The sequence below is a fragment of the Melanostigma gelatinosum genome (assembly GCF_949748355.1).
Source record: "Melanostigma gelatinosum genome assembly, chromosome: 21".
Classification (NCBI taxonomy): Eukaryota; Metazoa; Chordata; class Actinopteri; order Perciformes; family Zoarcidae; genus Melanostigma; species Melanostigma gelatinosum.
In genome coordinates this window covers 7,494,361-7,521,959 of record NC_136654.1, presented here as the reverse complement: position 1 = coordinate 7,521,959, position 27,599 = coordinate 7,494,361, and the positions used below count along the sequence as shown (strand labels likewise).

The 27,599-nt window shown below is 42.7% G+C and overlaps 3 protein-coding genes across 4 annotated transcripts; all 3 read right to left on the bottom strand.

The window, feature by feature from the left end:
• Positions 1–3,522: 3,522 nt before the first annotated feature.
• On the bottom strand, positions 3,523–7,080 carry LOC306794669 (uncharacterized protein). 2 transcript variants are annotated; one of them, XM_079292819.1, is made up of 7 exons: positions 6,384–7,079; positions 6,095–6,335; positions 4,570–4,679; positions 4,378–4,449; positions 4,227–4,281; positions 4,092–4,128; positions 3,523–3,974 (listed from the first exon to the last, which is right to left on the bottom strand). In XM_079292819.1, exons 1-7 carry the CDS (start codon positions 6,807–6,809, stop codon positions 3,953–3,955), a joined length of 963 nt encoding a protein of 320 aa, XP_079148945.1. In that variant the 5' UTR covers positions 6,810–7,079; the 3' UTR covers positions 3,523–3,952. The 2 variants fall into 2 exon arrangements, with proteins under 2 accessions (XP_079148945.1, XP_079148944.1); XM_079292818.1 differs by having other exon boundaries at positions 6,095–7,080.
• A 2,924-nt stretch (positions 7,081–10,004) lies between these two features.
• On the bottom strand, positions 10,005–23,686 carry LOC306794874 (transient receptor potential cation channel subfamily M member 4-like). The gene is made up of 28 exons (XM_079293109.1): positions 23,437–23,686; positions 22,296–22,357; positions 22,003–22,180; positions 21,554–21,734; positions 20,547–20,716; positions 20,233–20,407; positions 19,718–19,782; positions 19,370–19,594; positions 18,105–18,207; positions 17,883–18,004; positions 17,439–17,735; positions 17,218–17,319; positions 16,961–17,089; positions 16,649–16,778; positions 16,348–16,493; positions 14,933–15,045; positions 14,726–14,842; positions 14,551–14,600; positions 14,215–14,444; positions 13,979–14,094; positions 13,632–13,764; positions 13,365–13,539; positions 12,972–13,137; positions 12,665–12,846; positions 11,403–11,535; positions 11,239–11,311; positions 10,719–10,812; positions 10,005–10,578 (listed from the first exon to the last, which is right to left on the bottom strand). The coding sequence occupies exons 1-28, from the start codon at positions 23,494–23,496 to the stop codon at positions 10,553–10,555; spliced, it is 3,753 nt and encodes a 1,250-aa protein (XP_079149235.1). The 5' UTR covers positions 23,497–23,686; the 3' UTR covers positions 10,005–10,552.
• A 654-nt stretch (positions 23,687–24,340) lies between these two features.
• On the bottom strand, positions 24,341–25,988 carry LOC306795284 (uncharacterized protein). Its single transcript, XM_079293751.1, has 4 exons — positions 25,924–25,988; positions 25,678–25,759; positions 25,262–25,432; positions 24,341–24,651 (listed from the first exon to the last, which is right to left on the bottom strand). The coding sequence occupies exons 1-4, from the start codon at positions 25,967–25,969 to the stop codon at positions 24,492–24,494; spliced, it is 459 nt and encodes a 152-aa protein (XP_079149877.1). The 5' UTR covers positions 25,970–25,988; the 3' UTR covers positions 24,341–24,491.
• Positions 25,989–27,599: the final 1,611 nt, after the last annotated feature.

Here is a 27,599-nt window from a genome sequence, read left to right as displayed (position 1 = left end):
TATATATGTGTGGGGGGGGATGAAGTTAGGAGTTAGTTGAAAGTGAATTCCTACACACACGCACACAATGACGTGCATGTACAATGTAAACAAACACACGTGTCTGTTTGCGCTGAGTAAACATTGAATATTGCTAAATATTTGACCAGATCTGTATATATTTACCCTTCCAATGACGAGATGAGAATTCTCGACGACCGTTGCTTTGACGTCTCGGACCCATCCACTGACAAACTGATTATAAGCGTCGAGCCCTTTGTAGCACTCCAGCTCGTATTTTGTGTAAGGACTCGGGGTGTTCACGAGATACGTGTAGATTTTGGCGTAGTTTACCGATGGAAGATAAGTAGGATCGGCACTGAAACCATCTGCACTCATCGTATAGGGATCCAAGTTACCAATAACCTTCAATTTGGCCAGGTAGCGAACCTTTGATGCACTATCCAGTGATTCAAAGTATGGTATTTTCGCCGCACTTCCTTGCTTACGCGCCGCCATGTAGGTTCTGTATGTACTCCAACATGGCCGACCGACCTCGTAACTAAGGAGATCGTGACGTCGGTGAGACCACTCGATACCAGCCTCTGTGATGATTAAGCAAGCCCACCGTACGCTACGATGTATACGTGAAAGAATATCAATAGGAATGCAGAGGTTTTCTTTTTCCAGGTTTAGGTCTGGACATGGAGTCAATCACCTATTCCATGCAATCTGCGTTACAGAGTCCATCACTGCCCTGAAATCCCATTTAAATGCACTATATTGAAGAACAAAAACCTTTATAGATAAAGCAATGCCCTTTGGCAATTCATGCGTTAGAAGTCTGACAAACATCCTACCTTGGCCTGAGTCCCGATACGGATTAAACAAGTTGATCAGTGAGGAGGTGAAAAAGTGTCCCGGTATCCATCAAGTCGGTTATAAGGAGGAGGAGGGACACACAGTGGGAGGGAGGCCCTCTGCGTATACAACACCAAACCAGTATGGGGGAGACGCGCAACATGACCGCCGGTCTCTGTTCCTGACATTGCAATCAAAATGCAAATGGTGAGAGCAAGTCAATGATCTGGTGACATATAAATGTCTACTCAGCAAAGTAAAGTTAGCTCAATGAATCGTGCTGCAGGACACAGCGCCCAGGTTTCCACACACAATACTGTCGCAATGTATGGCAGCATATTTTATGATGATTTTTTATTTATTTTTAAAAGAAGAGCCTAAGTTTAAATGCAAACTTCACTTGTGATGAAACTTAAAATCATCAATTTGAACCCTGTGAAAGGGTAAGTGGTATTTGACACCTCTGTTTTTGTGGTCGTCACCAACAACAGAACACAAATTAACAAAAGCATAACCCGGATAAAAGGACATACTGCAATTTGCTCCATCCCTTTGAAAACATACGACACTGCTAAAGCTTTGAATTCACAGGTGACCCTGCAAACTGATCCCGTAAATAACAATTAGTCTTTACACAATTGGATTATATCAGGCTTCAAGCAGCCTATACAAGCCAGTGTAGGAATGTTGACCATAAACTGCAGTAATGTGAGATATTATATACAGTTTGCTGGGTCAGTGCCATTTCTTTCATTGCACATATGACTACATTTCAGCTGCTCGACTTGGGAAATCTTGAAGGTAACAGAAGTTCAGGTTGACACATCAAACAGAAACTGCGGGAAAGTGTCTCTCACACACACACACACACACGGTTAACTGCAGCTATTAAAAAAAACCAGCTAGAATTGATCTTGCAGTTTATGTGACAGTCTATGAAACGCCTATTTGATAGTTAGCTAAGAAGATTGATACAAATCAATCCTTAGAGACCAATCAATCGACTCATCTCACTTTCTGCCAGAAAGTGAATATTTGTATTTCCCAAGACGTCGGAACAATTCATTTAAATTGATAATGACAATGTGTTTTATGAAAGAATTTAGCGTAACATGAAAACATTGACACTTCAACATCACTCCATCATTCTTGACAGGGAGAAAACTGTGTTTGTACAAGTCAGTGTTTACACACACACACACACGCATGCACACACACACAAACGACTCTGTAAATGAACCCGCAGCAGTTTTCCTGCCCTTCACCTCATGTATCCAAAGCTCTATCCGGGTTTGACTTCTCAAACACGACACACCTTTTCCAAAACAACAAGGACAAGCTGTTGGCAGGTTCATGTTACGTGAATTGACACAATGGAGAGACAGTATGCGTGAAGAACAATCTAGCAGTGGTGGGCCGTCAGGGCCAGCTGAGCCTTCTCTGCTGGCCTAAACAGAATCACAAAGTTAGAGATATTTTACAAATGAACGTGTGTTAACCGTAGCTCAGTAGGACAGCACAGAAGGTCCATGTAAAACGCACGGCCCGCCACTGCAATCTAGAGTGTATGAATGAATGAATGAAAGGCGAAACATGAGTAGCACCAAGGCCTAAAATAAGCTGATGATACATTTTGTGGTGGCACTAAAGTCAGTAACCTGTATCAATATGAAACAATCAAAAGAACACAAAGTTCTGTCTGTGTTGATTGAACAATATATCTTTCCTCCTTTTACTTGCCAAGTCACTGACCACATAAATAAGAACTTTGTTTTTCCTTGACACAAGACAGACGTTTGCCATAAAACCTCCCGGCAGGAAACCTTGGTCCGTGAGTTGAAGATTTCATAAAGTTCCCTGTGCTGTCTGGAGAGAAACGCGTTGCTTCATCTGAGCAGCAGCTGCAGCTCGTTAACTAATCATCTTGTGATTGGCTGGACAATTGACTTCAGCAGTCGTGGTGGTCACCAGTCTTTTGCTTCAGAAATGCAAGTGTGAGTTAGATTTTTCTGTGTATATTCCGTGAGGAAAAATCATTGATGCCTGCAAATATTAAATGAGTGCGACCAGGGGAGGGAAAAAATACGAGATTATAACAGATTAAAGAATAAATAAAAGGGGAAGGGTGAACAGAAATGATTTATTTAAGAAACTGCAATGTAGCTTACTTCAGTATATTCTAAAATGTATTCATACTCTGGACTAAAAGTCTGAACCCAATTTATATTATATTATTATGAATCATTCCGAATTTACAACATATACATTCAATAAGGTAATATATATATATATATATAGGTTTATATACATATAACTTTATATGCTTTATAACTTTATAGTTGTGAGTTTAAACTGTTGTGTTTTATGGGCATATTTACCCAAGTTATTGACGTTTCAATTAGCCCCAGTCATGAGTATGTGCACAAAATCAAATCTCGTAATACTTTAGAAGTCAGTAAACAATGTGAAATAGAAAACTAAAAGTAAACATAGCAAAAGCAGCTAATTGGAAGCAAATTCATGACAGAGATAACCTGTGCTTGTGGTGTATGTCCGCTAGAAGTTTTACAGATGAGGAACATTTTATAATCAGATGGGAATTTGTAACATTGTATGAGTTGTTTTTGTGTTAACTGCTGTGAAATTGTGCTGTAAAAAAAATCACTGTGGACAGTGGGCAAATTAGGAGAGTGGCAGTAGACTTCATTTTCATCTCTCTAGTGCATTCATACAGATTACTGCCGCTGAGATAGACCAATTACCATTTTGGATCAACTAAACTGTTTTACAAAAATGCTCCTAGAAAAAAAAGAATCTTAACAAATCATATTATCACCCTTTTTGCATGGAAAATGTACAACAGGCAGATTATTAAATAAAGGAAAAGTAAAACAAACTTTCTTGCTCTTATTTAAAGGCACGTTAAAAATCTAAACATCAGTTAAAACCTAAATGTGTTTTTTGTATTTCTGTCAGCTGTTAGATTCATGACGAGCTCTTGTGGGAGTCCACATGCTGCTGGAGAGGTATGAACAGCCGGACAGCGCCAATCCTGGGCGCAGTACTTCGTGCAACCACGGGGTGGCGGTAAAGGGCACAATCTCCGGGTTGCTCAGAGTAGAGAGGAAACACTCCTGCAAAACAAAGACCAAACACCATGGGGACACTCAACACTGAACTACATAGCATTTCAAAATACTGTATGTGCCGCAGAAGCATTTAATTAAACAGTGTGTCGTGAGAAGTCTTACTGAAAGAGGATCCCAGTTATCTCATCAACAAGGCCACCTGAAAAAAAGCAAGATATACAATATTTTAAAAGGGCCAAAGTTGACTGAATATATAAATAAACAAGGTGCATGCACAGTATGAGTACCAGTATTTACCTGGCGTGCAAATTGTGTCGCACAGTATTGGGCAAATGTAGCAGGATGAGCATTCCTAGAAGACAAAAGGGTGAAAATGAGGAGGCTCTTGTCCCACTGAAGCATTGCCTTTAATGTGTATTATAAAGACAAAGTTTATGCGGATGCTTACTTGGCAGTGCTCACAGTGGTCCGACTCATCTCCCTCTTCACAAGGGCATTTGTCACAGTTAATAGCGCAGTGCTAAAAGAAGCAGGGGGAGGGACACACACATTATGTACAGTTATTTTCAAATAAAAATGTATTTGAAATAAACTTAGACTATTCATTGCAACTTTACATTCGTGTACTACATGATTTTACCTCACAGATGGAGCAAACACTACACAAAGAGCCAGAGCGGTATTGCAGCAGGTCAGTAGCGGGCTCCACTTCACTCGTGTTATCTGCTGCGTCATCATCTTCCGGCTCATCTAAAGTCAACAGAGTCAATGATAAATTAGGCCTCTAGAGCTGCAGCAATAATGCAGCCTGATCGACATCAGTTCACTGTTGATACATCGTATCGCCAGAGCCAACCTAAATAAGCCAGTACCCTGAAGTACTCTTTTGGTATCTGTATCACTTTACTGGTATCCTCATTTTTTTAAACCAACCCCAACTGTAGGTATCGCTGGGTATACGTCATTTAGAAAGTGTCTCCACTAAGTATTTTGTCCACCACTTTGGTCCAGACTGAAATATCTCAACAACAATGTGCATTTAGACATTCATGGTCCTCAGAGGATGAATCCTACTGACTTTGGTAATCCCCTTACTTTTCCTCTAGCACCACGATGAGGCTGACGTTTGTGATTCAAAGAGAAATATCTCGACAACCACCGGATGCATTGCTGTTAAATTTAGTAAAAACGTCCATGATCCCCCAGAGAATGAATTGTGATAACTTTGATCTCCTGACTTTTCATCTACTATCACCAGGTCGAAATTTCAGTTCGTCCTGAAAAATACCAGCAAAACTAGTGACATACCAGGAAGCCACAACTGTACTATGTGTTTCATGCTAATTAGCAAACGTTAGCATGTTAATACATAATATAATACAATCATTATACCTGCTAAACATCAGCATGCAAGTACTGTCAGCATGTTAGCATCACAGAGCCGCTAACATGGCTGTAGACTCTCTTGTTACATTGCAAAATGTCCTGCTTGGTGTGTATCTCGGGCACAATTCCTTAAATAACACATCTGAGGGATCCATATTAACATTGTTGCTCGTGTTGTGTTCATAAAAGTAAAAAAAAAAAATGAACCTTCCTTTTTCCAGAGATCATGAGATCATATGATTAGTGTCAGGTTGTGTTACAGTCAATGCTAACATGCTGATACAACAATATTTATTTGAGTCGCCTGTAAACGTTTGAGCAGTTAGTCTTTAGAGAGAGAAGGCAGAATGCACAGATGAGTGCTTGTAACAAAAATAAGACGTAAGGTCAATGAGCAAACTATCCCCAACATATGCTGTATGACACTGTGTCTGCACAGTGAGGAATAAACAACAGCATGAACACCACAACCTCTTCAGACAAATCAGCTCTTCTTTTGAATATCGCTTCCATCTAAATGTTTTTACACACTTCACCTGTTTTGAGGTCTCAAAATGGCCACACTGGTTCAGCAAAAGGCATGAAGGGTTTAGATACTGCTTGGGGCCAGCTACCGCACAGATAAGCCGGTCTATTTTAGGATTGATATGTGTGACAGTGTTCCTACGGTGGCTGCCGCTCGCTTTATGACAGAAGAGTTAGGAAACAATGTGCTTTACTTTATACTGAGTGGTTGCAAGTGTTTTGATAAACCCAATGTATTAAATAAGCGGGACTACCATCATCTTCCTCTGCTTCAGTTGCATCCTCTTCTTCCTCCTCATCTATTTCCTCCTCCTCATCAGCATCATCGGCCTCCTCTTGCTCAGCGAACTCAACTCCTTCAGTTTCGTCTTCCTCATCTGCAGCCTCCTCCCCCTCCTCCCCCTCCTCATCGTCTCCCTCTTCTCCAGCATCGTCCTCGTCTTTCTCATCTGCAGCCTCCTCCCCCTCTTCCTCGTCTTCCTCTTCTTCAGCATCGTCCTCGTCTTCCTCATCTGCAGCCTCCTCCCCCTCATCTTCAGCATCCTCCTCCTCGCCCGCTTCCTCGTCTTCAGCTTCTACCTCCTCTTCCTCATCGGCAGCCTCTTCTTCTTCCTCCTCCTCAGCAGCCTCTTCCTCTTCGTCTTCCTCCACTTCCTCAGCGGCAGCCTCCACTTCCTCTTCCTCCTCATCTTCTTCCTCCTCCTCCTGTTCATCAGTTTCTGCCTCATCATCTGTCTCTTCATCATCTTCTTCATCATCCTCTGCTACATGTTCGTCTTCCTCACCTGCACCATCATCACCCTCAGTGGTTTCGCCCTCTTCAGCCACAACCTCCGCAACATTTCTGGCATGGAGGCCTTCGTCCGCTGCAGCCACGTCCTGAGCACTCACTACTCCAGAGAGCGGGCCCTGCGATGGGCACAGGAGGACCAGCAGGAGCCCCACTACCCAGCCTTTCACAGGTGCCATGTTGGAAAGCACAGTTGAGGACACTCTTCTGAACTACAAATCCACAACCGGGTGATTATCTCCACCCTGTTTCTTCCACTAAAAAACTAAAAACAATCAATGGGTTTTTAACACGTAAAAACAATTAAATCCGCGGAAAACGTAACAGAGCTGCAGGTGATTCGGGGATATTGTTCAGCTCTTTGCTCCGAGCTTCAGAGAGACGGGGTGAGCAGGGCCACGTTCACAAGACTAACAGAGCAGAGTGCCAGCGTTGTGCTGGGAACGCAGAGGACACAGTGCAAACACAACTGGGTGGTGTAGTTGTGTGGCTGTGAGTGACAGGGGCACATGTCCGGGAAGAATGCTCCTGTTGCCCTTAACCCAGTGTATTAGAGAGGTGGGTGTGTGCTTATGTCAGACAGTGTGTGTGTGTGGGGGGGGGGGGGGGGTTGGACTCCAGGAGGGAGGGGAAAAGAGAGGTTAAAGAACATATGGAAATAAGGAGGGAGAAGTTAAATTTATATATTTTTCTCTAATTATAATGTAATTCCAGCACACATCTCTAAATTACCCATAACAGAAACGAGCCAATAAAGAAATATAAGAAATAAAAAAAGACAATTCTAGAGTTCTTTTCTAAATGAGACACATGAAGAGTAACTGATGGTATTCAGACTCAACTTTGACTTTTGCTGTTTATTCTCAGCCCAATCAAGTTGTGGGAGGTGTAATCATGTGCACCAATACACTCCCTTTCTTTAATTTAATCTAATTTTAAATGTGGCTGAAACTCAGAATGGCATGTGCGCACACCCAATTGTACATATGAAAGCAGATCCATTCGAATGAAGGCCTCTCTGGAGGGAAATCGAATTTATAAAATGACCACAGGATTAAACCAACACCTCTCAGAGTCTCAACAGTGAAGGTGATATTTGCTTGCCAGTCACAAAGCAGTGGGGAACATGTCAGGATGATGTATGGAATGGATGTAAATAGAAGGAAATAGAGATGACGGCAATCTGCACATGTGCAGCAACTTGGCATTCCAGAGAAGCTTTATATATGAAGTTCAGAGTTTTTATACTGGGTATTGATCATGAAGCCAGATGAGAAACAGGTGGGAGAGTTTGAGTCTGTGCCATCGTGTTGAATGAGGAGAGTTTGAATCAAAATGACTCTTGATGAGACTCGAGTAGTGAGACACACATGGTCACTTACATGGGAACATATTTGCACATGCAGCAGTCATGCAGAAAGCGATGACACGGCCTCCCTCACTGTAAGCCGCTGGTGCGATTGACAGGTGGCCCAGCCGGCTATTTACAGTAAAGGCTCCTTCAATAGCCCTGCTCCACTATGTGACCTTCAATAGGGCTCTGGCACACCGACACTCAGCACCATGGTACACCTTTCACACGGCCCATATCCTCTTCTCTCTACAGCAGGGATTCCCAAAGTGTGGTGCGCGCACCCCTAATATTAAATATAATTTTCACAAAGTAAAAACATGAATGTAACAAACTGTCTCGTGTTTGTCGTTCTGGTGTTGACGATGATATGTCCCTTGAGGGTTGCCGTAGCGACCTCTGGCCAAAGGAGAAATCAATAATAAAGAGAGTAGCCGTGGGCTGATACAAGATGTCTAATCTCCCGACTCCAGGTATTACTGTTTGATAAGTGCCCTTATACACGAACCCAAGACGCTCGGTTACATGAATTATAAAAATTCACCTTGAAGATTTCAATTTAAAACTAGAAAATGCATTTCCTGCTGAAAATGCGTTGGAATGCTGAAAGCTGAAATGAATCTCAAAAACATTGCTGAAAATAGATATCCAATTAAAAAAAAATTGCAAAAAGCTGAATAATTCAAAAAGTTGAAAGATTACAAATATGAAGTTATGTCACCCCTCTCCTGAAAGAGCTGAACATTTTGATATTCGAACGGTTTCTGTAGCTTAAAAGAATTCCAGCAGTAGTGATATTTGTTGTAGTAGTAGTAGAAGTATTATTCGCAGTATAAGTATGAGTAGCATTTGAATAAGTACTAGTTGTAGCAGTAGTGATATTTGTAGTAGCAGAAGTTGTCGTCGAAGTATTTGTAATTAGAAGTAGTAGAAGTAGTAGTATCAGCAGTCGTACTAATAGCTGTAGTCGTATTAGTACTGGTTATTAGTACTGGTAGTAGCAGGAATAGCAGTATTAGCAGTTGTGGTATCAGTAATAATAGTAGTGGTAGTAATAGCAGTAGTGGTAGTAATAATATTTATGGTAGCAGTAATGGCAGTAGCAGTAGTAGCAACAGCAAAAGTTGTAGTAGTCGTGGTAATACTAGAAATATTAGCAGTAGTAGTAGTAGTTGTCGCAGTATTAGTAAGAGCATTCATTATTTCAACAAAAAAGCCTAATTTTGAGCGAAACGTTTAAATACAGTTAATCGTGTACATATAGTGGCAATCACTTCCTGTTGCAAGCTCAGCTGCCACGGAAAGTCGTGGCAGCTGAGCTTGCAACAGGAAGTGCCTGTACTAGCTGCCGCTGCCACGATTTGAGCTTGCCCTTTCTCCTAAATATTGTAAACAAACGTCACGCGCGAGCAAACTGTTCTCATTGGTCCGATTTATATGCGCTATAAATAGGCTCTGTTGCTTCTTTTTTTTAAGGTATGGGGGATTTGGGGGTGCGTGAACCCGGTCGGGATTTAGAAGGGGGTGCGCGGCCTAAAAAGTTTGGGAACCGCTGCTCTACAGTATATCCAACTACTTTGCTTATTTGTTTTAGTCACACTTTCCCCTCAGTGATTCTCTCCTTAAATTCACATAATTTAATGCTCTATAGTTCAGTGCAGTGCCGTTTTACGAAGTTTCTTTGAACCAAGCTTACTTTAACAAACATAATAGTCCATTATTTTTGGGAACACTTATTTATTTTCTTGCAGAGTTGGATGAGACGATCGATACCACTCTCCTGCACCTGTAACTAACTTGTGACTCTAATTAACATGCATCCTGCATCAGGCTAGCTGTTGCCCCTTGTTTCCAGTCTTTGTGCTCAGCTAAACTCAGCTGGCTCATGAGGGGGATATCAATCTAACTCTCGGCAGGAGAGTGAATGCCTCGCATGTCCCAGAATGTTGACCTAAATGGTAAATGGACTTGTAAAGCATTTCCTAGTGTTATTCCATTAACAGTAAAATAATGAGTTCATTAATACTGCATATACAATTTATTGAACTGAATAAAGTAATGTGGCATGACAAATAAATAGTTTAGCCTTTACAGAAAGTAACAGAACATAAAAGTATGAAAACAGTAATGTGCAGTGAATGTAACCTCTGTCAAAAAGTATCAGTTTTAATATACCAGTAAAAATCAATATAAAAACCTTAAACAGAATTCCAGCAGTCCTCTAAAAAATACAGCAATGAAGACATGATAGCATTGACAAATATAATCCATAAAATACATCATGCTACATCATAAATACACAGACTTGACTTTGGCATTTAAATATGATCGATTGCACATTTAAAATATCAGCTTTTGTAGTTAATCAATACTGTAACAAGAGGTGATGGCTGCTACACTTTATTTTTCAGTTCAGAACAAGTAAAAGTATTTGGTAACTGAGTCCGGTGATGAACATAGCTGGCAAACAGTAAGAATGGTGGGTGTGTAGCAAGGGAGCAGCCAAAGTAAAAGCACTTGAATATTGTCTTAAACCGACCCTGAGCAAGTGAACGCATCACCACGGCTGGATCAGGTGGAAGAAGAGACGAACGAATCTGTGAGGAAGAGGCAGAATACGGAAAGTGAGGGGACGAGTGACTCGAGGAAAAAAAAAAAAACTACATGCTGAATACGACCTGTGACATTCCACATTTGTCTTGTTTCTGTGACGATACGTGTATGTTCTCATTTGTACCTCTCGATGTCGGAGGAGGACGAGGAGGCTTGAACGTGCTGCCTTGTGCCAAAGTATCAACAATCCAGCCGAGAGCATTTGAGCAGTACTCCATCTGAGAAAGAAGATCAAAAGAGTAAACAATATATTTAAACATTCTAGGAAATACTTATTCACTCTAACAACTCAACCTGCTAAATACGAGGCTACCACAAGCAGCCAGTTAGCTTAGCATAAAGACTGGTACCAGGGGGAAACAGCTAGCCTGCAAGAAAGCAAATAAGCGTATTTCCCAAAATGGCAAACTATTTGATCAACAAATGTGATTTTTCAGACATAAATACATATATCATTAGATCGTAGTGTTCTAGTTGTGATGACGCAATCACCCGGCCCTGCTAGATCTAGATGAGTGACGGTTATTTGACTTTTGTACAGGATTGGTTGACTGCAGCAATGCCGTGAAAGTCATGAGAACTACACAAACGGTACAGAGCGATGAACTCAGTGAAAAGCTTTGACAACAGTGCTTTCATTTTACCTCATTCTCCAGAGCCCTCAGCCTGTGGTCAAAGTCTCTGCTTTCAGTCATATGTTTAAGCACACTGTCCACTCTTTAAAACAGAAGATATTAACCTCAGTATAATGGAGACAAAAGATAAACAGTTGAACCGCTACGGTGTTGGTGTAGGAAGGTGTTCTCACTTGACAGACATCCGCTTGAGCCTCTCCGAGTCACTGCTTTTCTGGATCGTGTTCTGGGCAGTCAAGAAGTCCTCCTTCTGAATGGTTTCCCACGTCATGAGCCTGTTGGCTGCTTTCCCTTTTAACTGCAGCACTGATGGAAAAGGCAAGTGTTTAACTATAGCCCTATGCCTCCTAGCCCTATTTTTTAGGCCTCTGCTCGAAAACTGCATTCCCATACTCAAGAGTCCCCAGCTCTAACTACAAGGTCTATTTTAATAATTTGATGCCAGAATACAGGTAACACTTGTGAGATGTGTTCAATTATGTAATTATTGTGTATACGTTACTGGTTAATAACTGATACACTTATGGCACAGCTCAAACTGAAGAAGTTCCATGTTCGCCTGAAAAAAAAAAGCACCTGCATTGAACTTTTTTTTTTGTTGAAATAATGCCAAATTAACCCTAAAATCACTCCACAGTCGTAGCACAACAGGTTTGTGGTCTGTCCAATTTTTGTGGTCTGTTAATTTTACTTAGCAGGCCAGCATAAAATGAGGTCCGAGTACAGAATTTCAAACAAAATTCAGATTTTCGGAACCAGATTTTGCCCTGCTCTATTCTAATTGTATATACCATACAACTACATATTAACTATATATTCACTTTCTTTATCACTACGAGTGTTCAATACATCGGAATAAAGCAGTTTGCAATAATTTTCAGTCATGTTCAGTTATTTCCAGATGTCTCATCCTTGAAAAAAATATGCTGCGACTCAGTGTCTATGTGGGATTTTTAGGGCCTGTGAATGGTGGATTTAGTCATACGACACGTTGTTAGGTCCGGAATAGTCCATTGAAACTGTCAGGGGTGTTATTTGGAACGTTGAGGGCGATTAGTCAGTAAAAATCTCCCCCATGCGAAAAAAAATAAGTTTGTTCAGTCGAAAGATCCGCACTGTTCCCACATGGAACGTCTCAGTGCATTCATTCCAATGCAGACACACGAAGCAGGAAACGGCGCAGAGAGCGGTACCAATTTTCAATGGATTAACTGTTAACTGATTAACTATTTTTTTTTTCTTCAATATTTTACATGTATGGACCAATTTTCATATTTCTTGATAAGTCCATTCGGAACCTCGAAAACGGTACCAGTGCCCCATTTGGGGCACTCTCGGGCTTAAAAGGTTCATCGTCATCATTCTACTCAGCCAAGGCGTTTCCTGGACCGAGCAGGAACCACCACGGCTGAGTTGAAGCCATTCTGATACTGACCAAAGTGGTGGATCTTGATAGAGGGCACTTTGCGGATGACCCTTTTGATGAAGAGATTGATGTGAGAGAGGATGATGAAAGGAGGAGCCAGGGAAGGACGGGAGTGGTACTGAACTATCAGGGTGTAGCGCTGGAACTTCCAGTAGATGTCGCTCTTGCCCTGCACTTCGGAGAAGGTGTGGCTGGGTGGACACAAAAGAGAGCAGAGTAACGAGTGCTGTGGGGAACTGTAGTGTAGAGAACTTATAGCATGTCAGTAAAGCGAGCTAGAAACAGATTGACGGACACTGAACTCATTGTTCTGTACCTAAACATGGCGATGAGCAGGTTGATGAGCAGGATATTGGTGACGAGCAGATAAACAATCAGCAGAATTACCACCAGCCAGTTATTATACTCAGTCCTGCACGGCTCCTGACCGCTCTCAATCAATGTCACGTTGTCTGTGCAGGGCATATCCCACTGCTTCCTCACTGGCATAGACACAAAATAAAGAGTAGGTTAAAATATGTCCTGTTCTGTATATTATTATATAGATCTGCTTTAAGTTTAAAATAACAGTGAATTCTTATTACTGTGATTTTAAAAAGCTGCAATGGATGTGGAAACACATCCAGTTCATACGTTACTCTTCGACTGGTTTCAAACTACGTATTATTTCATCAAGATGCATGACACACAAACAAACTAACACATCTACCATCCATCTCTTCCACGGGGATCTGTCCAAAGATGTGCAAGTACGGCCTGTAGAAGACCCGGCGAAAGATGCGCTCTAAGCTCGGGTCATAGGAGTAGAGCAAAGCCTGATTGGCGACTCCGTACGCCATGAGCCACACCATCAGGAAGAAAAGGAAGAAGAAGATGTCCTTCATCTGAAAAGGAGAAATTACTTTCCGTCGTTATAATGCCAACATCTTGCTTTGTAATAACGATTCGATGTCAACATATGGAAAAGGTTTCTCACCATCTTGCCAACAATGATGATTTTTGGCCCCAGCTGCTTGTGAATGGCAAAGATGTGGATGAGACGGAGGGTGAAGACCATGTAGTCCACACACAGGACATCCCGGCCAAATCCATACGACCATGTGAACATCCTAAAACACAGTGAAGCATGTACACTGTTATAATGGCACCACCCGGTGGCCAACATGTGAACATGACTGCAGGTTCTCAGCAGGAATTTGAATATCATACATTGAGATTCTGCAATATCAAGACCTCTCTGACCAGGGATATGAAAATGCGAAAGGTTTTTGCATCATCCTGTAGCAGTACATACTGTCTATACTGCGTAGTTGTTGTCTTTACCTGCAGATTACTCCCAAAACGAACAGCACGATGGCAATGAGGTCACACTTGTTCCACACATCCTGAATGTAGACTCTGACCCTCTGACGCCAAGTCCTCGTCCCCAGGAAGACCGTCTTAGGGAAGAAAACGTCAGATCAATAAATGAAACGCAGCTAGAAACAGAACACTGAAGAGCTCTTGAAGTAGATGCACTAAGTGTAACATTTTGTAGAAGTACGTCTCTCTGCACTCACCTCCCGGATCTCCTCACACACGATGGTGAATACCCAGAAGTACAGCACGTACTCGGTGATGGCCGGACCAGAGGGCTGGAAGTCCACCAACAGCACGTAGGCAAACAGCAGGAGGAACAGGAAGTACATCAGGACGTTGCCCAAAAATGCGGTGACGGGTGCAAACCAAAACTGACACCATCTTGACACTATGAACGGACGCTTTGGTGGTCTGCGAGAGTGCGGTATGCCTGTAAGGAAGGTTATTGGACATGGTTTAGTTAGCTTCTTATAGTCATACACGCTGCTGATGATATTGATAATTCATTTTAGAGGTGCTGTTTAAAGAGAGCTCACCTTTAATGGTTGCTGACCTGGGAGACATTGCTCCTTGTGCATCAGCTTCACTGGTAAAAAAACAAAAAACCAGTCGAACATTTAAATTAACACAAAACACTACAAATTAATTTAATAAAATAAACACTGCCAATTGATAAAAAACAAAGATTTTAAAAAGTGTTTTTGGTTTTACATGTGCTTGATGTCCGAGAAAGAGAAGACGGTATGGCCATAGAGGCTGTCGCTGTCCTTGCCCTGTCCGTCCTCGGTAGGCTTCTCCTCCTCCCCTTGATGCTGGTCGTCTTGTTTCCTGTGAGGTTAGGGTGTGTTGTAAAGTATCAGTCCTGAAATCGTCAACCTCTGAATGCTAACGTAAAAATAATACGAATGTGGATTTTACCTGAAGGCGATGATGTTGGTGTAGCAGAGGACGGGGCAGAAGAAGGTGAGCAGGAGGCTCCACACATCCGTGTTCCTCTTCATGTCACCCCACCAGATCTGGGACAACAGAGACTACAGGAGACGATAAAAGAAGACCAATTTCAACCAAAGTGCTATTTATTAATTTTGCTCGATGTGAAAGTGTTGAATGTGTAGTATTATAGCATTGTTCTTTAATTATATTAATATAGTGCTGAAATGCCTTTAGGTAACAATGTAAATTAAAAGAAGACTATTGAAGCTGCACATCAAATGTTACGCATTGACTGGCAGAGCATGTATTTCAATGTAAAGGAAGGGTTTTATTTATAAAATATAGAAAGATGGATATCTGGGAGAGCAAGCTCAAGTGACAGTTTTGAACATTTGAAAGGGACTAAGCATGAAGAGAACTGGTTGAACTGTAAAACGAAGTCAGTGACTTGTAACTAGGGCTGGGCGGTATACCGGTTTTAATTTCCCGTACGATATGAATTTTTCATATGCAGTCATACCGGTGCACAGCCAAAACAACTTCTGTCGCTCTTCAACAGGCAGCAAAATATATTGTTCGCTGCTGGGAATGCTATGGTTGGAGCTAGTTGTCTTAGCTGTATTGAGCGGGAACCCTAGTCACGGTCATAACTTTATAACAACAATTAACCCACAACTAACGCTCTTTAATAGGGCAAAACACCACAACAGTTTGTGACAGATAAACAATTTGTAGCACTAATAATTGTACATTCATAAAATTTCTCTGCCGTTCTGCATGCTGGGTAAAGCTCGCCAACAACAGTCTGCTAACAGCTGGGAGAGGCTCTGTCGCTCCAGTAACGTTACATTAAAGATCAGAAAAGAGCGATGCAGGATGAACAAAGGCTGAACAAGAAAAATTGTAACTAATCGAATCAAGTATCGTATTATTTTTATGTGAGCTGTAGCTGAGCGCCTGCTAAATATAACCTGCAATAAATATCTAATCTGTATTTAAAGTAACCAACTTGCATAGGTGCATACCGCGACCTACTGTACCGGAGTGTGCACTTTTTAAGGATAACCTTTTCTTCACTGTTCCGATAATAAAATATAATAGATTATATATAAATAACTAAAGAAATAAACCTAAACACCTACTAACAACTAAATCCTATGGTCCAATCCCGTTTCTTTCCATGGAGGGGCTTAGGACCCAGGAGAATGTAGGTGAAGGAAACAGGAAGTGACGGAACGGAAGACACAACAGCTGTTCACCGCTCGCTGGCCGGCCGTTTCTTTTGTTAATTAATTAATGCTTTAACGTGGAAAAAAAAAATACCGTGAAACCACCAGAATCTTAATAAATACTGTGATATGCATTTTTGGTCATACCGCCCAGCCCAAGTTGTAACACACCTGTACTCCGTCATGGCTGAAGAAGAGCCGTGTGTCGGCGCCCATGCCCATCTGGAGGCAGGTGGTACCACCCCAAACTGGAGATTTCCTAATCAGCAGGGTGAAAGAGCGACTCTCATTGCTCCGATAGCAAGAGCTGAACATGTCTGAGATGAGGGAAAGACAAGTGCAGAAGGAGTTTGGTTGGATGGTTACCATTTAGAAAACAAAAAAAGAAATCGAGCATGAAAGAAAAGTGTATTAATCAGCTGTTGTTTAAATGAACATTAGTTGATGGTGTGTTCAAGGGTCATGGTCTCACCATGTGCCAGGTTCTCAAACTTCTGGGCCAGCTCCTTCATGGACAGTTTGTTCTCCGCCTCAGCCTCCAGCTTGGACAGTTCCCTCAGAATCTTACAGCCGCTCAGAGCACTGAGCACCGACTCGCCTGTCTTTGGAGAGACAGCAAGAGAAGTCAGGGCAGACAAACTGTTTATGTACATGTTAGTTGGTTTAAAGAAGTATATGTGCTACTGCAGACACAGTTCTGAGTCTGGTTGTTCCAACAGCTTAGAGGATTGTCATGAGCTACAGAACAAATTTGGGCTTTTGTGAATCTCAGAATTTTTTTTACCATCTCCCAGAAGAAAGTGGCCATCTCGCTGCGGTTCTGGAGGACGGCCCAGATGAAGAGCGAGGCCCAGGGGTAGAGGCAGCGCTGTTCCCGATAAAGGCAATTGCCCCGCAGCAGCTTACTGGCATGCTGGGATGGATGAAAGGAAGCAGGGGTATCAGAGCGACTGTGAGAAAGGCACAGTGACAGGTGGCATGCCAGTAGTTTATTAGCTTTCATGTACAGTAGGTCTACATGCTAGAAACATTTTAGAGTACCCTAAGTGCTCTCCTCTTGGATGAGATCTGTTCTAAGCCCAAGACATCATAGTAAAATGGCTGGCAGATGTCACCCATCAACAGCTCCAGGACCCTTGCAACCTGTGGAAATCAAGGGGGGAGGGGGTTGAGTAACAAACAAACAAAAGTGTACATGTCAACACAAGTTTTCTTGACATTGTTTTTATTGTACTTGTACTCTCTCTACAGAAAAATCAAACCTCGAAAAGGCTAATCTCCGTCACTGGGCCACTCTGCATGTTCTCTGCTGACACTTTGGAAGCAGAGTCCTGCAGGTTCGATGCCGGCGCAGAGGCCGCGGTTCCTAGCCGCTCCACTAGGCGGCGCTGAAGTTGATAGTAAAGCACCGTCCCGTCAGCCACTGAGCGGTAAAGGCTTTCCAGCCTGCCGTAAGTCAGGTAGTCCAGAATGTTGAGGCCATTCTCGGTGAAAAGACGCACAAACTGAGGCTTGTCGTTGATCAGGGCGTCTGTCATGGAGTCTCGCAAGTCTTCATACTATTTGATTGAAGGTTTCAACACAAGGTCAATACTTCATTTTGAGACATTTTCACTTGTATAAAACCAATATCATTGCACAACAGGGCTAAAAGTGTTACTACACATAATGCCTCTATTTTAGAGTAGTCATATTTTCCCCCTCACCCTCCAATTGATGTCTCCATTGAAAAGTTCACTTTTGGCAATGTCAACCCTGTTCCATGTGACCGCCAGCTTCAGCTCTTCATTGTACGGGCTGCCCTCAACTGACGCACGATGCTTACTAGCTAAAAAAACAACACAGAATCACACACACAGAGACGTCATAATCAAGACATGTTGCCACATAAAACAGCAATTTCCATAATTCAAATTAGTTGTATGTACCTCCAACCAATGTTTTGAGCAGGACTGTATCAAAGTCATTTGGGCCCTCCTGCTCTCCGTGGTAGATTGTAATGAAGTCTCTGTTCTGGTAGATGCTCAGAGCCTGGAGACCCAGAACAAGGAGAACAAGACAAACAGAACTTTCTTTGAATATATGACCTCAATACTTGGTGATAGAGACTAACAAGCAGACAGATAGTGATGAAGAAAGATGGTCCAATCCACGATCGCGTTAAGCGGACTGCCTCCCCGTGCTGAGTGCGCAGGATGTCTGGCATTCAGAGATCGTAGCGGGCCATTTGAAGTTAAGCAGCAACAGAAATAATTAACCAGCAAGTAGAGAAGAAGAAGATTAAGAGTGTTTTCAATCAAGTGCAATAGATGGCAAATCACACTGATTACGTTTGTGATTTAATGATCATTTGGGACACTGACGAATGAGTCAATAACCATAAGCATCAAACTCACACAAATCATGTTGGAGCTGCAGCTGAGAGGAGGGTGTGTTGGGAGTGTCGAGAGGCGGACATTGATGTCACCATCATTCACAATAAAGAGTGAGCAAAGATACTCACTGCTTTGTACATTGCATTCTGGGAGTTTTCTAGAAAGTATCCAATTTCTAGAGTATAAGAATGATTTTGACAATAGATGTCCTCGGGAGATCTGGAGCATTGGCTACACACTCCGAATCCGCCAATCCTTGTACAGTCTACTGTGTTCCAAAAATAATCCGACTGACTTCCAAACCGCTGCTTGTGAGTGAGCCGACTGTAAAAAGCAGCAAGAACAACTAAAAAAGAACACAGCCAGTCATTTCAGGAATGTTGGACAAACAGACGGGGAGTAGCGTGAAGTCTACAGGCGCAGCAGAGGCTCAATAAACGTTCATTACACGCCACAACCGTAACGTGTCGGATAGATGACATGAGCAACATTCTGATCATTTTGCTGTCGAACCTCGGCAGCAGCAGCGAGGCTAAACATGTAAGCATGCCCTGAGGGATGAGGAAGAAGAAAGAAAGACTGCACAGAAAGTTTATTGGCAATCTGCCCATTACATTATGAAATATACCGGGAGAGTCGAATTGGAATCTTGACCTTATTGTATTCAAAAAAGAACATTTAAAAACTGAGACCATGAACCTCAAAGTTAAACGTCACGGCAATCTAAAGCCCCGTAGCGGCTCATTGAACAGCTTCTTCCTGTTCTGCGTGTCAAAAGCTGCACAACGACGGCACACGTCTCCGTCCGCAGCACTTACCCGTTCAACCAGTTTGTCGGTCTCTGGCTCAGAAGGGAAGTGCTTTTTAACCCGTTCTGCAACTTTGTCTTTCAGATCCACGCTGGGACCCGCCTCGCCGTCTCCCTCGCCGGACGACTGGACAACCGCGGCTGACGACAAGACGTCGCTCAAGAAGTCAGCCAGGCCTCCCGAGCCGGCCAGCACCAGCCAGGGCATGGAGTTTTTAAGAGAGAGATCCACTCTCTGGCAGATATTAGGAAAAGAGAGAGAGAGAGAGAGAGATGTATTTGCTTTACATTTTACTGTTAAAACTGACCCAAAAACTTCTTTGTGGCGATCAACCGACATAAAAAGCAGCGTCTGTACCTCCAGCATGCTTGCTTCCCCTGATATCAGCATACAAAGGACAGGGATGTCAATGCTGCCGCTGCCTACAAACAAACATTCTTACAGTTAATTCCTACAGAGAAGATATTCTTATTATGTTTGCAGACTTATTACAAACCGTCTGCATATTGTTCTTGTAACGCAACGGCTCAGAGATTGCAAGACGACAGAAACAGCACCCCGGTACATTTTGGGCAAATCTTTGCTTGATGTTACACGTTGAATAGCTGGGTCTCAAATACTTGCAGGGGCACGCAATAGCTTTCATCCAGTGGATACCAGAGGATTGTCCTGTCGTCACATGCATTAATGTACTGTTACCACAAGAGGGCCGAATAGCTAGAAATCACGGTTCATGGTTGTAAGAGCTTTGTACCGTTTAGCTATATCTCAGTTTCCTAAAAAAAATGACTTACTTTAGTCATTCAGCAATAGCTAAAAGTTCCTCTATTCCTACACTACACATCCTTATGTTTCCCTATCGCCTCTCTCACCCCAGATGCCCGTGCGCTGGTGGGAGATGTAGTCCTCCAGTTTGGCCCTGAACCCCGTCCCTCCTCTGCGTCCCACACTCCCATCGTCCACCAGCAGGAAGGCCTGGTAGTTGTTGTCCAGGCAGCAGGAGTCCCGGGACATGTTCTGGACGTAGTACTTAGCGGGAAAGCTGCCCTGCAAGTGGAACAATACAGGGATATGACATAGCAGGTTCTTTTTTTGGGATCCAAGATACTCCTAGTGTGTAGAATGCTGCACGATACAAGTGAACAAGACATTGTTTTGGTCCACGGTATGCGAGTGTCTGTACAACCTGTGGGTTGACCAGCTGCTGTCGCTTGTGCACCAGGCCCCAGGGAGCGATACCCAGCGCCACCACCTTGTTGAGGGACACCGACGAGGCTGCAGTTGCATGATCCCTCACCGCCTCTCCAACACACCTGCCAACGCCTTCCCGCAAGCCTGCAGTCAGGATCCACGCTCCTGGTTACAGGGGAAAGAGAGACGGAGAAATGTCATGAGTTTTGCAATTCAAAGCTGGAAATGTATGCCTGAAAATTGCCATGTTCCACTAAACTCTTGAAATGGGGTGTAAATTAGCTTGCATGAGCTTGATTTTATAAACATGTAGATATGATTTCACACATCTATATTTAAGCTACAGTGTGTGTGTGAACAGTACGTCTTGTGATCTGATCTGCAGCCTCCGAGAGAACAGCTGGTTAAAGTGACCTCAGGTGACCAGAGAACAGTATCGCCGTGTTCCACCTGCACTTGGCACGGCAGTTAAGAGGAAATGGCCATTGTAGTCCAAAATTAGGATCTGACCCCAGGGAGTCATATAGTTTAATGGTACTACATTTTGTAACAGCTGTATTTTTCCTTGAAAAACAAACAAAAAAAAAAAGAATTGGTTCTGTCTTCCATGAAACTGCACTGACTTGTTATTCCACGTTATTGGTCAGTTACTTGGAATTTTAGAAGACTTTGACTTCATGTGGAAATCAAGTGAACATAACTGTTATTCTCAACCACTGGTGGGGTACAGAGCGCCGTCGAGTGGGTCATGGAGGTAGTGCCTACTGGTAAGAATACATTTATTTTTGGGGGTAATTTACAAAGCAATTCATTTTTATATCTAAATGTGACGTTTGCTCGGATAACGTCTCTCAACACCAAATATCTCTGCATATGGATATTACAGTGATAATGCAAACAGTGCATACTTCTAACTGGCACGTGACCTATGACCCCCACCTTCATAGCAGTGTTTGAAGTGGTGGTTCAGCTAAGTACAGTTTCCATACATAATGTGTTTACCTGTGCTTTGTGAGGCTTTCACCAGGCCCTGCCTCAAGACCTCCCGTACCCAAGTCTTCACCTTTGTCCTGCCTTCCCCGCCCACGATAGAAACCACCAGGTTAGGCGACGGAAGACCCCAGTGGGCTGTCATCAGGGTGTAGACCATAGACGGGGGTGTGTCCCATGACAGACGCAGGAACTAAGAACCACAAGAGGGACACAGTGGACATTTGATTGACTGAGGGATCAAACGCATTTCATCGAAGAACAACCTGTGACTGTTAGTTTTGGTCAGTGCACATATATGTCAGTATATTGTGTTTGTTTACAGCAGTAGGTTAAAGATTAGGAAAAGCAAAGTACTGACTACTACAGCTCTTGGTGCATTTAAACCATTATATATAAACTCTAAGGCTGCAGAGATAAAGCATGCAATGAGCCATTCAGAGAACAGGACGACCACGCACATAGCTGTGCCTCTTGCTGGCTCCCGCGAACTGCAACTCTCCAAAGGCATCGGTCGGGTACTCGGAGGAGTGCTGGGCGCTGTCCCAGTGGTTGACAATCGCTGTGCTGAAATAGTCCCCGAGAGCCACAGAGTCATGGGCATCTCTTTCACCCCCGCACTGACACAGTGCGCCATTGCTAAGAGAGTGAGAGAGGGGTGAGAAGATACCACATGTAAAAACATGATCATCCGTCGCCGCAGTAAATAAACACCGCTATCACAGAGGAATGTGCGCCACAGAGTTCACAGTACCTGAAAGAATCTTCCACAAAGGTGGTGCACTCTCTTTTCTTGATGATTTTGGGGATCCAACTCTGCGAGACATTTTCAACAGGTTAATACAGACAAATAGTATACAGGCTGTTACAATTTAAAGTTTAAAGACACCCCTACCCTTCTATGCTTGGAAGTCATGAGGCCTTCAGGGTGTAGGAAACTGTTACAGTGAGAACGGTTGGCTCAGAGGGGAAGATAAGCTGTGCCTGAACACCTGGCTGTGACTTCTGACATGGGGCTGTGGTTTAGTGTGCAAACCTACAAACCAGGGAGCCACACTGGGCTCCTTTTAACCAGTTGAAACTGGACTGGACTCTCTTTACGACACTTTAAATGTATTATTTTCATTTAGCCTAAATAAATTCACCTTGAACCCATTGTCGTGTAAAGATCTATGACATAACGTGAAGACATCTGTCTCTCACGGGGCATTTTGACACGTAAAAAGTCACTCGTGTAACTGCTAACATGATGGCTCCGTTGAGCCAGTGAGAACTGTTTGTTACGGATTTTACTTCAAGCATAAAACCTTTCAAAGTTATGGAGCGCTAGCAGCAAGTTAGGTTAGTTTAAATGTAAGTTAGTTCACGTGAAGACAGTGAAACGCCGGCTAACGCTGGACAGTACAATAGTGGGCGGGCTCTCGTCTTTGTTTTTACACTTAACGTTGCTTTAAATGAACTTTAAAGCAACGTTAAGTTACAATACGGCTCACCGAAGCACAGTCAATGACACTTACCCGGCAAATTAGCAGTCACTGTCGTCAGCGTTAATTGTGAAACAGTCGAACGTGCATCTCTCCGCTACTAGTAAAGCTAACGTTAGCTTAACAAGTCACTTGTTCAGCGTGAGCAGTTGCACGAGCCGGACTACAAGTGGTAAGTACACGATGCGGGTCTGTTAACTCAGACGGCTACAGTGGAGCCGACCGTGTGGGTCTCACATTACTGAACCACCAGTTGTTACGTGCGGTCCGAAGCAGACAGACGTGCCTCAGAACCTCGAGGAATAACTTATTTCACAACTTCCCCTTATTAAATTCCTCGTCTTAACTGTCTTTTCCAAAAACGCCAACATGACACCACAACAGGAGCAGAGCGAATTGAAAGCCACCCACCTGGTCCTTCTCCGATTTACCGATTTTGCCTCCGTCCACTTCTTCTCCTGTGTCTCTCATGTTTTTTGTTATTTTCACTTTCTCTTCGACTGAGAGATCGTGGAGTGCAAAAATACTTCAGGGTTTGTTTAGGACCATTTTTGCAAAGAGCAGGCTTGTTTTACAGGATTGCGGAGTGATTTCCAACCGTCTCTCAGCAATCTAGGAGTAAACCAGGTGCCAGTCAGACACAGGTGAGGGTGTGGTGGTGTTAACACTGCACTCTGCAGTCCTTGACATTTACAAAATAGGAGGGGCCAGTCCGAACAACCACAGACATTTCATACCCGGAGTGTGAGCTGCTGATAATAATCCTTTTACAAACTGAGTTCATTTCACTAATGTCCCAATCTTTAGGCGAGTGGCATGTGATGAAGTTGTGTATTTCGACACCACGGGACAACTGAAGGCACACGCTTGCGCATTGGGCAATTTGCTGCTGTCAACGTTGCCTAAAAATAACGCAAAGTCAGGTCTGGATTTACAACATGGCACGTGGGGCATTGGTGCCGCAATAAGACCCACACCATCAAGGACATGGAAGCCTGATACTCTTTGCATTTTCAACATCAATTATATGGTCCTTCATGTGAAATTAAAATGAAATAATACTGTACTTTTGTAATCCCTGTAAGGAGTTTTCCCAAGAATAATATTAGGGACCAGTACTTTCTCCTAAAAAGCCCCATATAGCTTTAACCCATGGTGCCCAAGCACCAGTCTCTAACAGCCCCCTTCATGTTATTACAGGTGTGCAGAAACTAACTCCACACAGTTGTTTGTATTAAATATTTATTGTACAATGCATTTAAATATTGAGGAATTTGTGTTTAAAAAACTGATTTCATGAAGCATTTCACACAGTATTAACGCAGCCACATTGTATGTGGTCGATGAGCACAAATCCATAATCAGTACCAGTCATTCAGAACATGATATTTGGTGTAAATAGATGGAGAAATGGTGAGAACTCTCCATTTCCTTAGTCCTTATAGGCGCCGTCATTCCTCTTGGTCCTATCTGCCGAATCCGTGAGGGTCATTGGCATTTTTCGACTCATCTGTTCCATTTTTCTTCCTGATCTGGTATAAAGTGTTGGCCAGGTTGTGGAGCTGGCATGTCCCGAGCTGGCATCCACGCTGGGGTGCACGCCGCGGACGTAACTTCACTCTAACGCTGTGAATGACCATGAAGTAAAAGAGGGGTACATAATCAAAGTTCTGGCTTTTAAAAACATCACATACATTTACGAAATAATAGGGGTGTAACGGTTCACAAAATCCACGGTTGGGTTCGGTGCGATACAGTGGAGCCACGGTTCAGTACGGTTCGGTACAGTAGAAAACTATAAATGCTAGAGAAATGTACTTGATTTTAAAATATATTTATTCATTACAACTTCATTACTACAAAAGTTTTTTTAATTTTTTTTAATTCAAACGTATTCGGTTCGTCATGCGTACTGAACCGTGAGTCTCGTACCGAACGGTTCAATACGAATACGCGTACCGTTACACCCCTACAAAATAATGTCCAGTTTTTAAATAAATCACAAACCAACAATTTGGGTTTCACTAACAGCCATGATTAGAAGAACTGAAATAAACACGACAATATGTATTCTGCATTAATCCTGCATCAGTAACCTACAACAGACAACAGTGCATTAATATGCGATATCATATAAGAAAGCTGGTGTTTTCAACTCTTCCTTGTCCTGGTACTCCTGTAGTCTTTTAGTAACGGCCACTTATGCTACATTGTGAATGCATGTGCTCTTTTGTACCTGTGTCTCAGTGCCTCCAGGCCTAGATGTTTGTCTTCTGAATGAAAAGGGATGATCTTCAGTGATTGAGCATGCTGCTGCTGCTGCTGCTGCTGCTGCTGCGTGTCCTCTGTCCTTTTCACCCCTGAAGCCTGGACAGTGTCCCCTGGGACGACAACGTCTGCGTCTGACCTGTGGGTCCATCAAAAAAAGGTATTTATTAATATAGGCGTGTCATGAACAAAACAACTCGGATATTCAACACTGTAATGTATCAATAAACTATTATGGAGCCCGGGCTTTCCCTATTTGTTTCTATACGTTCCTTTTTTTAAAGACAGAAATGCTTTGATATTTGTTTTCATAGATCAGCAGGCAGTGCAGTCAGTATTTCCCTCCTGTCAGTAGCTGCATATTTACTGATGTTTTTCACTGACCTGTGAGTTGGTCTAAGTGGTGTGGCAGCACTCAAAGGCACAATCAACAGCAGCAGAACGGCTATCTCCATACCGCACGGGCCTGTGGCAGAAAAACCATGAGTGACGCTGAGGAAAACATCCGGTCCTGACCACACTTAATCTGTACGACTCAATGTAAGGCATAATAATACAGACAGAAGGTTTTGGGGAAAAGAAATTATGAATTAGAGACCTGTTCAAAATAACACAAAACATGAAACTTACTGCCGAGAAAATCCCAAAACCTGCTGGGGCTTTTTGAGGAGACCATTCGAAATCTCTTGCTGATTGTTGGATGCCCAAGTCTGTCTCCCCTCTCGCCTTCTGGTCCTTTATAGTGTGATGGTGGAGTAAGGGGGTGTGTCTGAAACGCAGTCATTTTAGTGGCAGACCAACTCCCACACTTGTGATTAATCGGTTATGGTGGCAGTTTTATTCTTTATTTATAAGAGCTGTGATACTAACATAAACAACCTTTACACAACAGCGTCCAAGCTCAACATTGCACTTATAGGTGACGTGGTACCGTCTACGATGTTTACTTTGATTCTTGATGTTCACTCTTTGCTCCACAGACCCCCCCCCCCCCCCCCCATCCCTCTCCTCATTCACTCCACTTGCTCTTGAGCAATTGTTCCAGAAATCGTATTTTCATTTCCATCACCTGCAGGAAGCCCACACAGCCCAAAATAACCCCAATTCTCCTCCAGGCTTTTCTTTATCGCCTCTATTTTCCGGTGCCTTTTCCCCTTGAGTCACCTTTGCCGTCCCCGTGTTTATTCCTGCAATGTCCTTCACTCACATCCCCCCACGCAGAGTGCTTCAAAAACAACGTCTTGATGGTACACCTTTCCTCAAAGATAAACTAAAATAAATCATATTTTATATCATATTTTTTATCATATACAAGTCGTATTTTACAGATTATCTGATACGATTATAACATCCATGAATGGGTTAAAGGTTTGTTGACCCACTGATAAATGGTCACATAATTCAGAAATAATGATCTTTTAAGGTTTGGCACATGGCCATTCTGTCATCTCTCTAGGAAATGAACCATTATTCTTTAACTTTTAACAATACAGTTAATCTGTGGAGAGCCAGTGTCTCCTTTTTTTCAAGCTCCCGGCCTCTCTCCCTCTCTGGGAATCACAACTTCCCCTCTCGAGTCGATTGTGTACCTTTCCTGTGACAGCCATCTGGGCAGGTTGTGTGTGTTGTCAGAGTATAGTGCACTGAGTCATCAGTACGTGAGCGCACACACGCATTAGCAGTGAAATGATGAAGCAGTCTTGTGATTTCACGAACGATGAAGAAACGGTTTACACCGAATTTCCTCTTATAACGTTACAACTTGCATGACGGCATTGATTGCGTGCCAAAAGAAAGCAAAGTCGCTTGGTAAACTAGTGCCTGTACATTTACTGCTGCCTAGCTTTGAGGGATTTCTGACAAAAACATGAGTGTATTTTAAATATTTTAAACCCAAATGAATGCATACTATAATAGAATATAAACTTAGTCACTAATTAGGGCGAAAACAATGAGTCAATTACTCGATAAATCAATTAACAGGAAATTTATTTGCAAATATTTTGTTCATTGATTCATTGTTTAATTCATTCTTCAAGCAAGAACGATAAACCTACTTTAATTTGATGACATCACCATGGGCTTAAGTAAATTAAGTAAATAAGTTACAGGAAGTTGTAATGTTTTACAACTATAGAATCAAGATCTTTTTTCTGCTCCCTGCAATGAAATTTTGAATAAATCAGGAATGAAGAATATGTGTAATTACCACATTGGTCAATTAATTAAAGGTCCCCTGTAGACATTTTTAAGAAATATAAAAATCGGCTTTGAATAACAATTTGTGTCTGATGTGGGGGTTGTTT

Coding starts and splice junctions, on each gene's coding strand:
- LOC306794669 (XM_079292818.1), bottom strand. CDS start 6,809: ATGGCACCTGTGAAAGGCTGGGTAGTGGGGCTCCTGCTGGTCCTCCTG. Junction 4,450..4,569: donor GTGTTTGCTCCATCTGTGAG/GTAAAATCATGT, acceptor TGCTTCTTTTAG/CACTGCGCTATTAACTGTGA. Junction 4,282..4,377: donor ACCACTGTGAGCACTGCCAA/GTAAGCATCCGC, acceptor TTTGTCTTCTAG/GAATGCTCATCCTGCTACAT.
- LOC306794874 (XM_079293109.1), bottom strand. CDS start 23,496: ATGAGAGACACAGGAGAAGAAGTGGACGGAGGCAAAATCGGTAAATCG. Junction 14,601..14,725: donor TTCTCGGACATCAAGCACAT/GTAAAACCAAAA, acceptor TTTTTTTACCAG/TGAAGCTGATGCACAAGGAG. Junction 14,445..14,550: donor CAGGTCAGCAACCATTAAAG/GTGAGCTCTCTT, acceptor CCTTCCTTACAG/GCATACCGCACTCTCGCAGA.
- LOC306795284 (XM_079293751.1), bottom strand. CDS start 25,969: ATGGTCTCCTCAAAAAGCCCCAGCAGGTTTTGGGATTTTCTCGGCA. Junction 25,433..25,677: donor CCACTTAGACCAACTCACAG/GTCAGTGAAAAA, acceptor ATGGACCCACAG/GTCAGACGCAGACGTTGTCG. Junction 24,652..25,261: donor CTGGAGGCACTGAGACACAG/GTACAAAAGAGC, acceptor GGTCATTCACAG/CGTTAGAGTGAAGTTACGTC.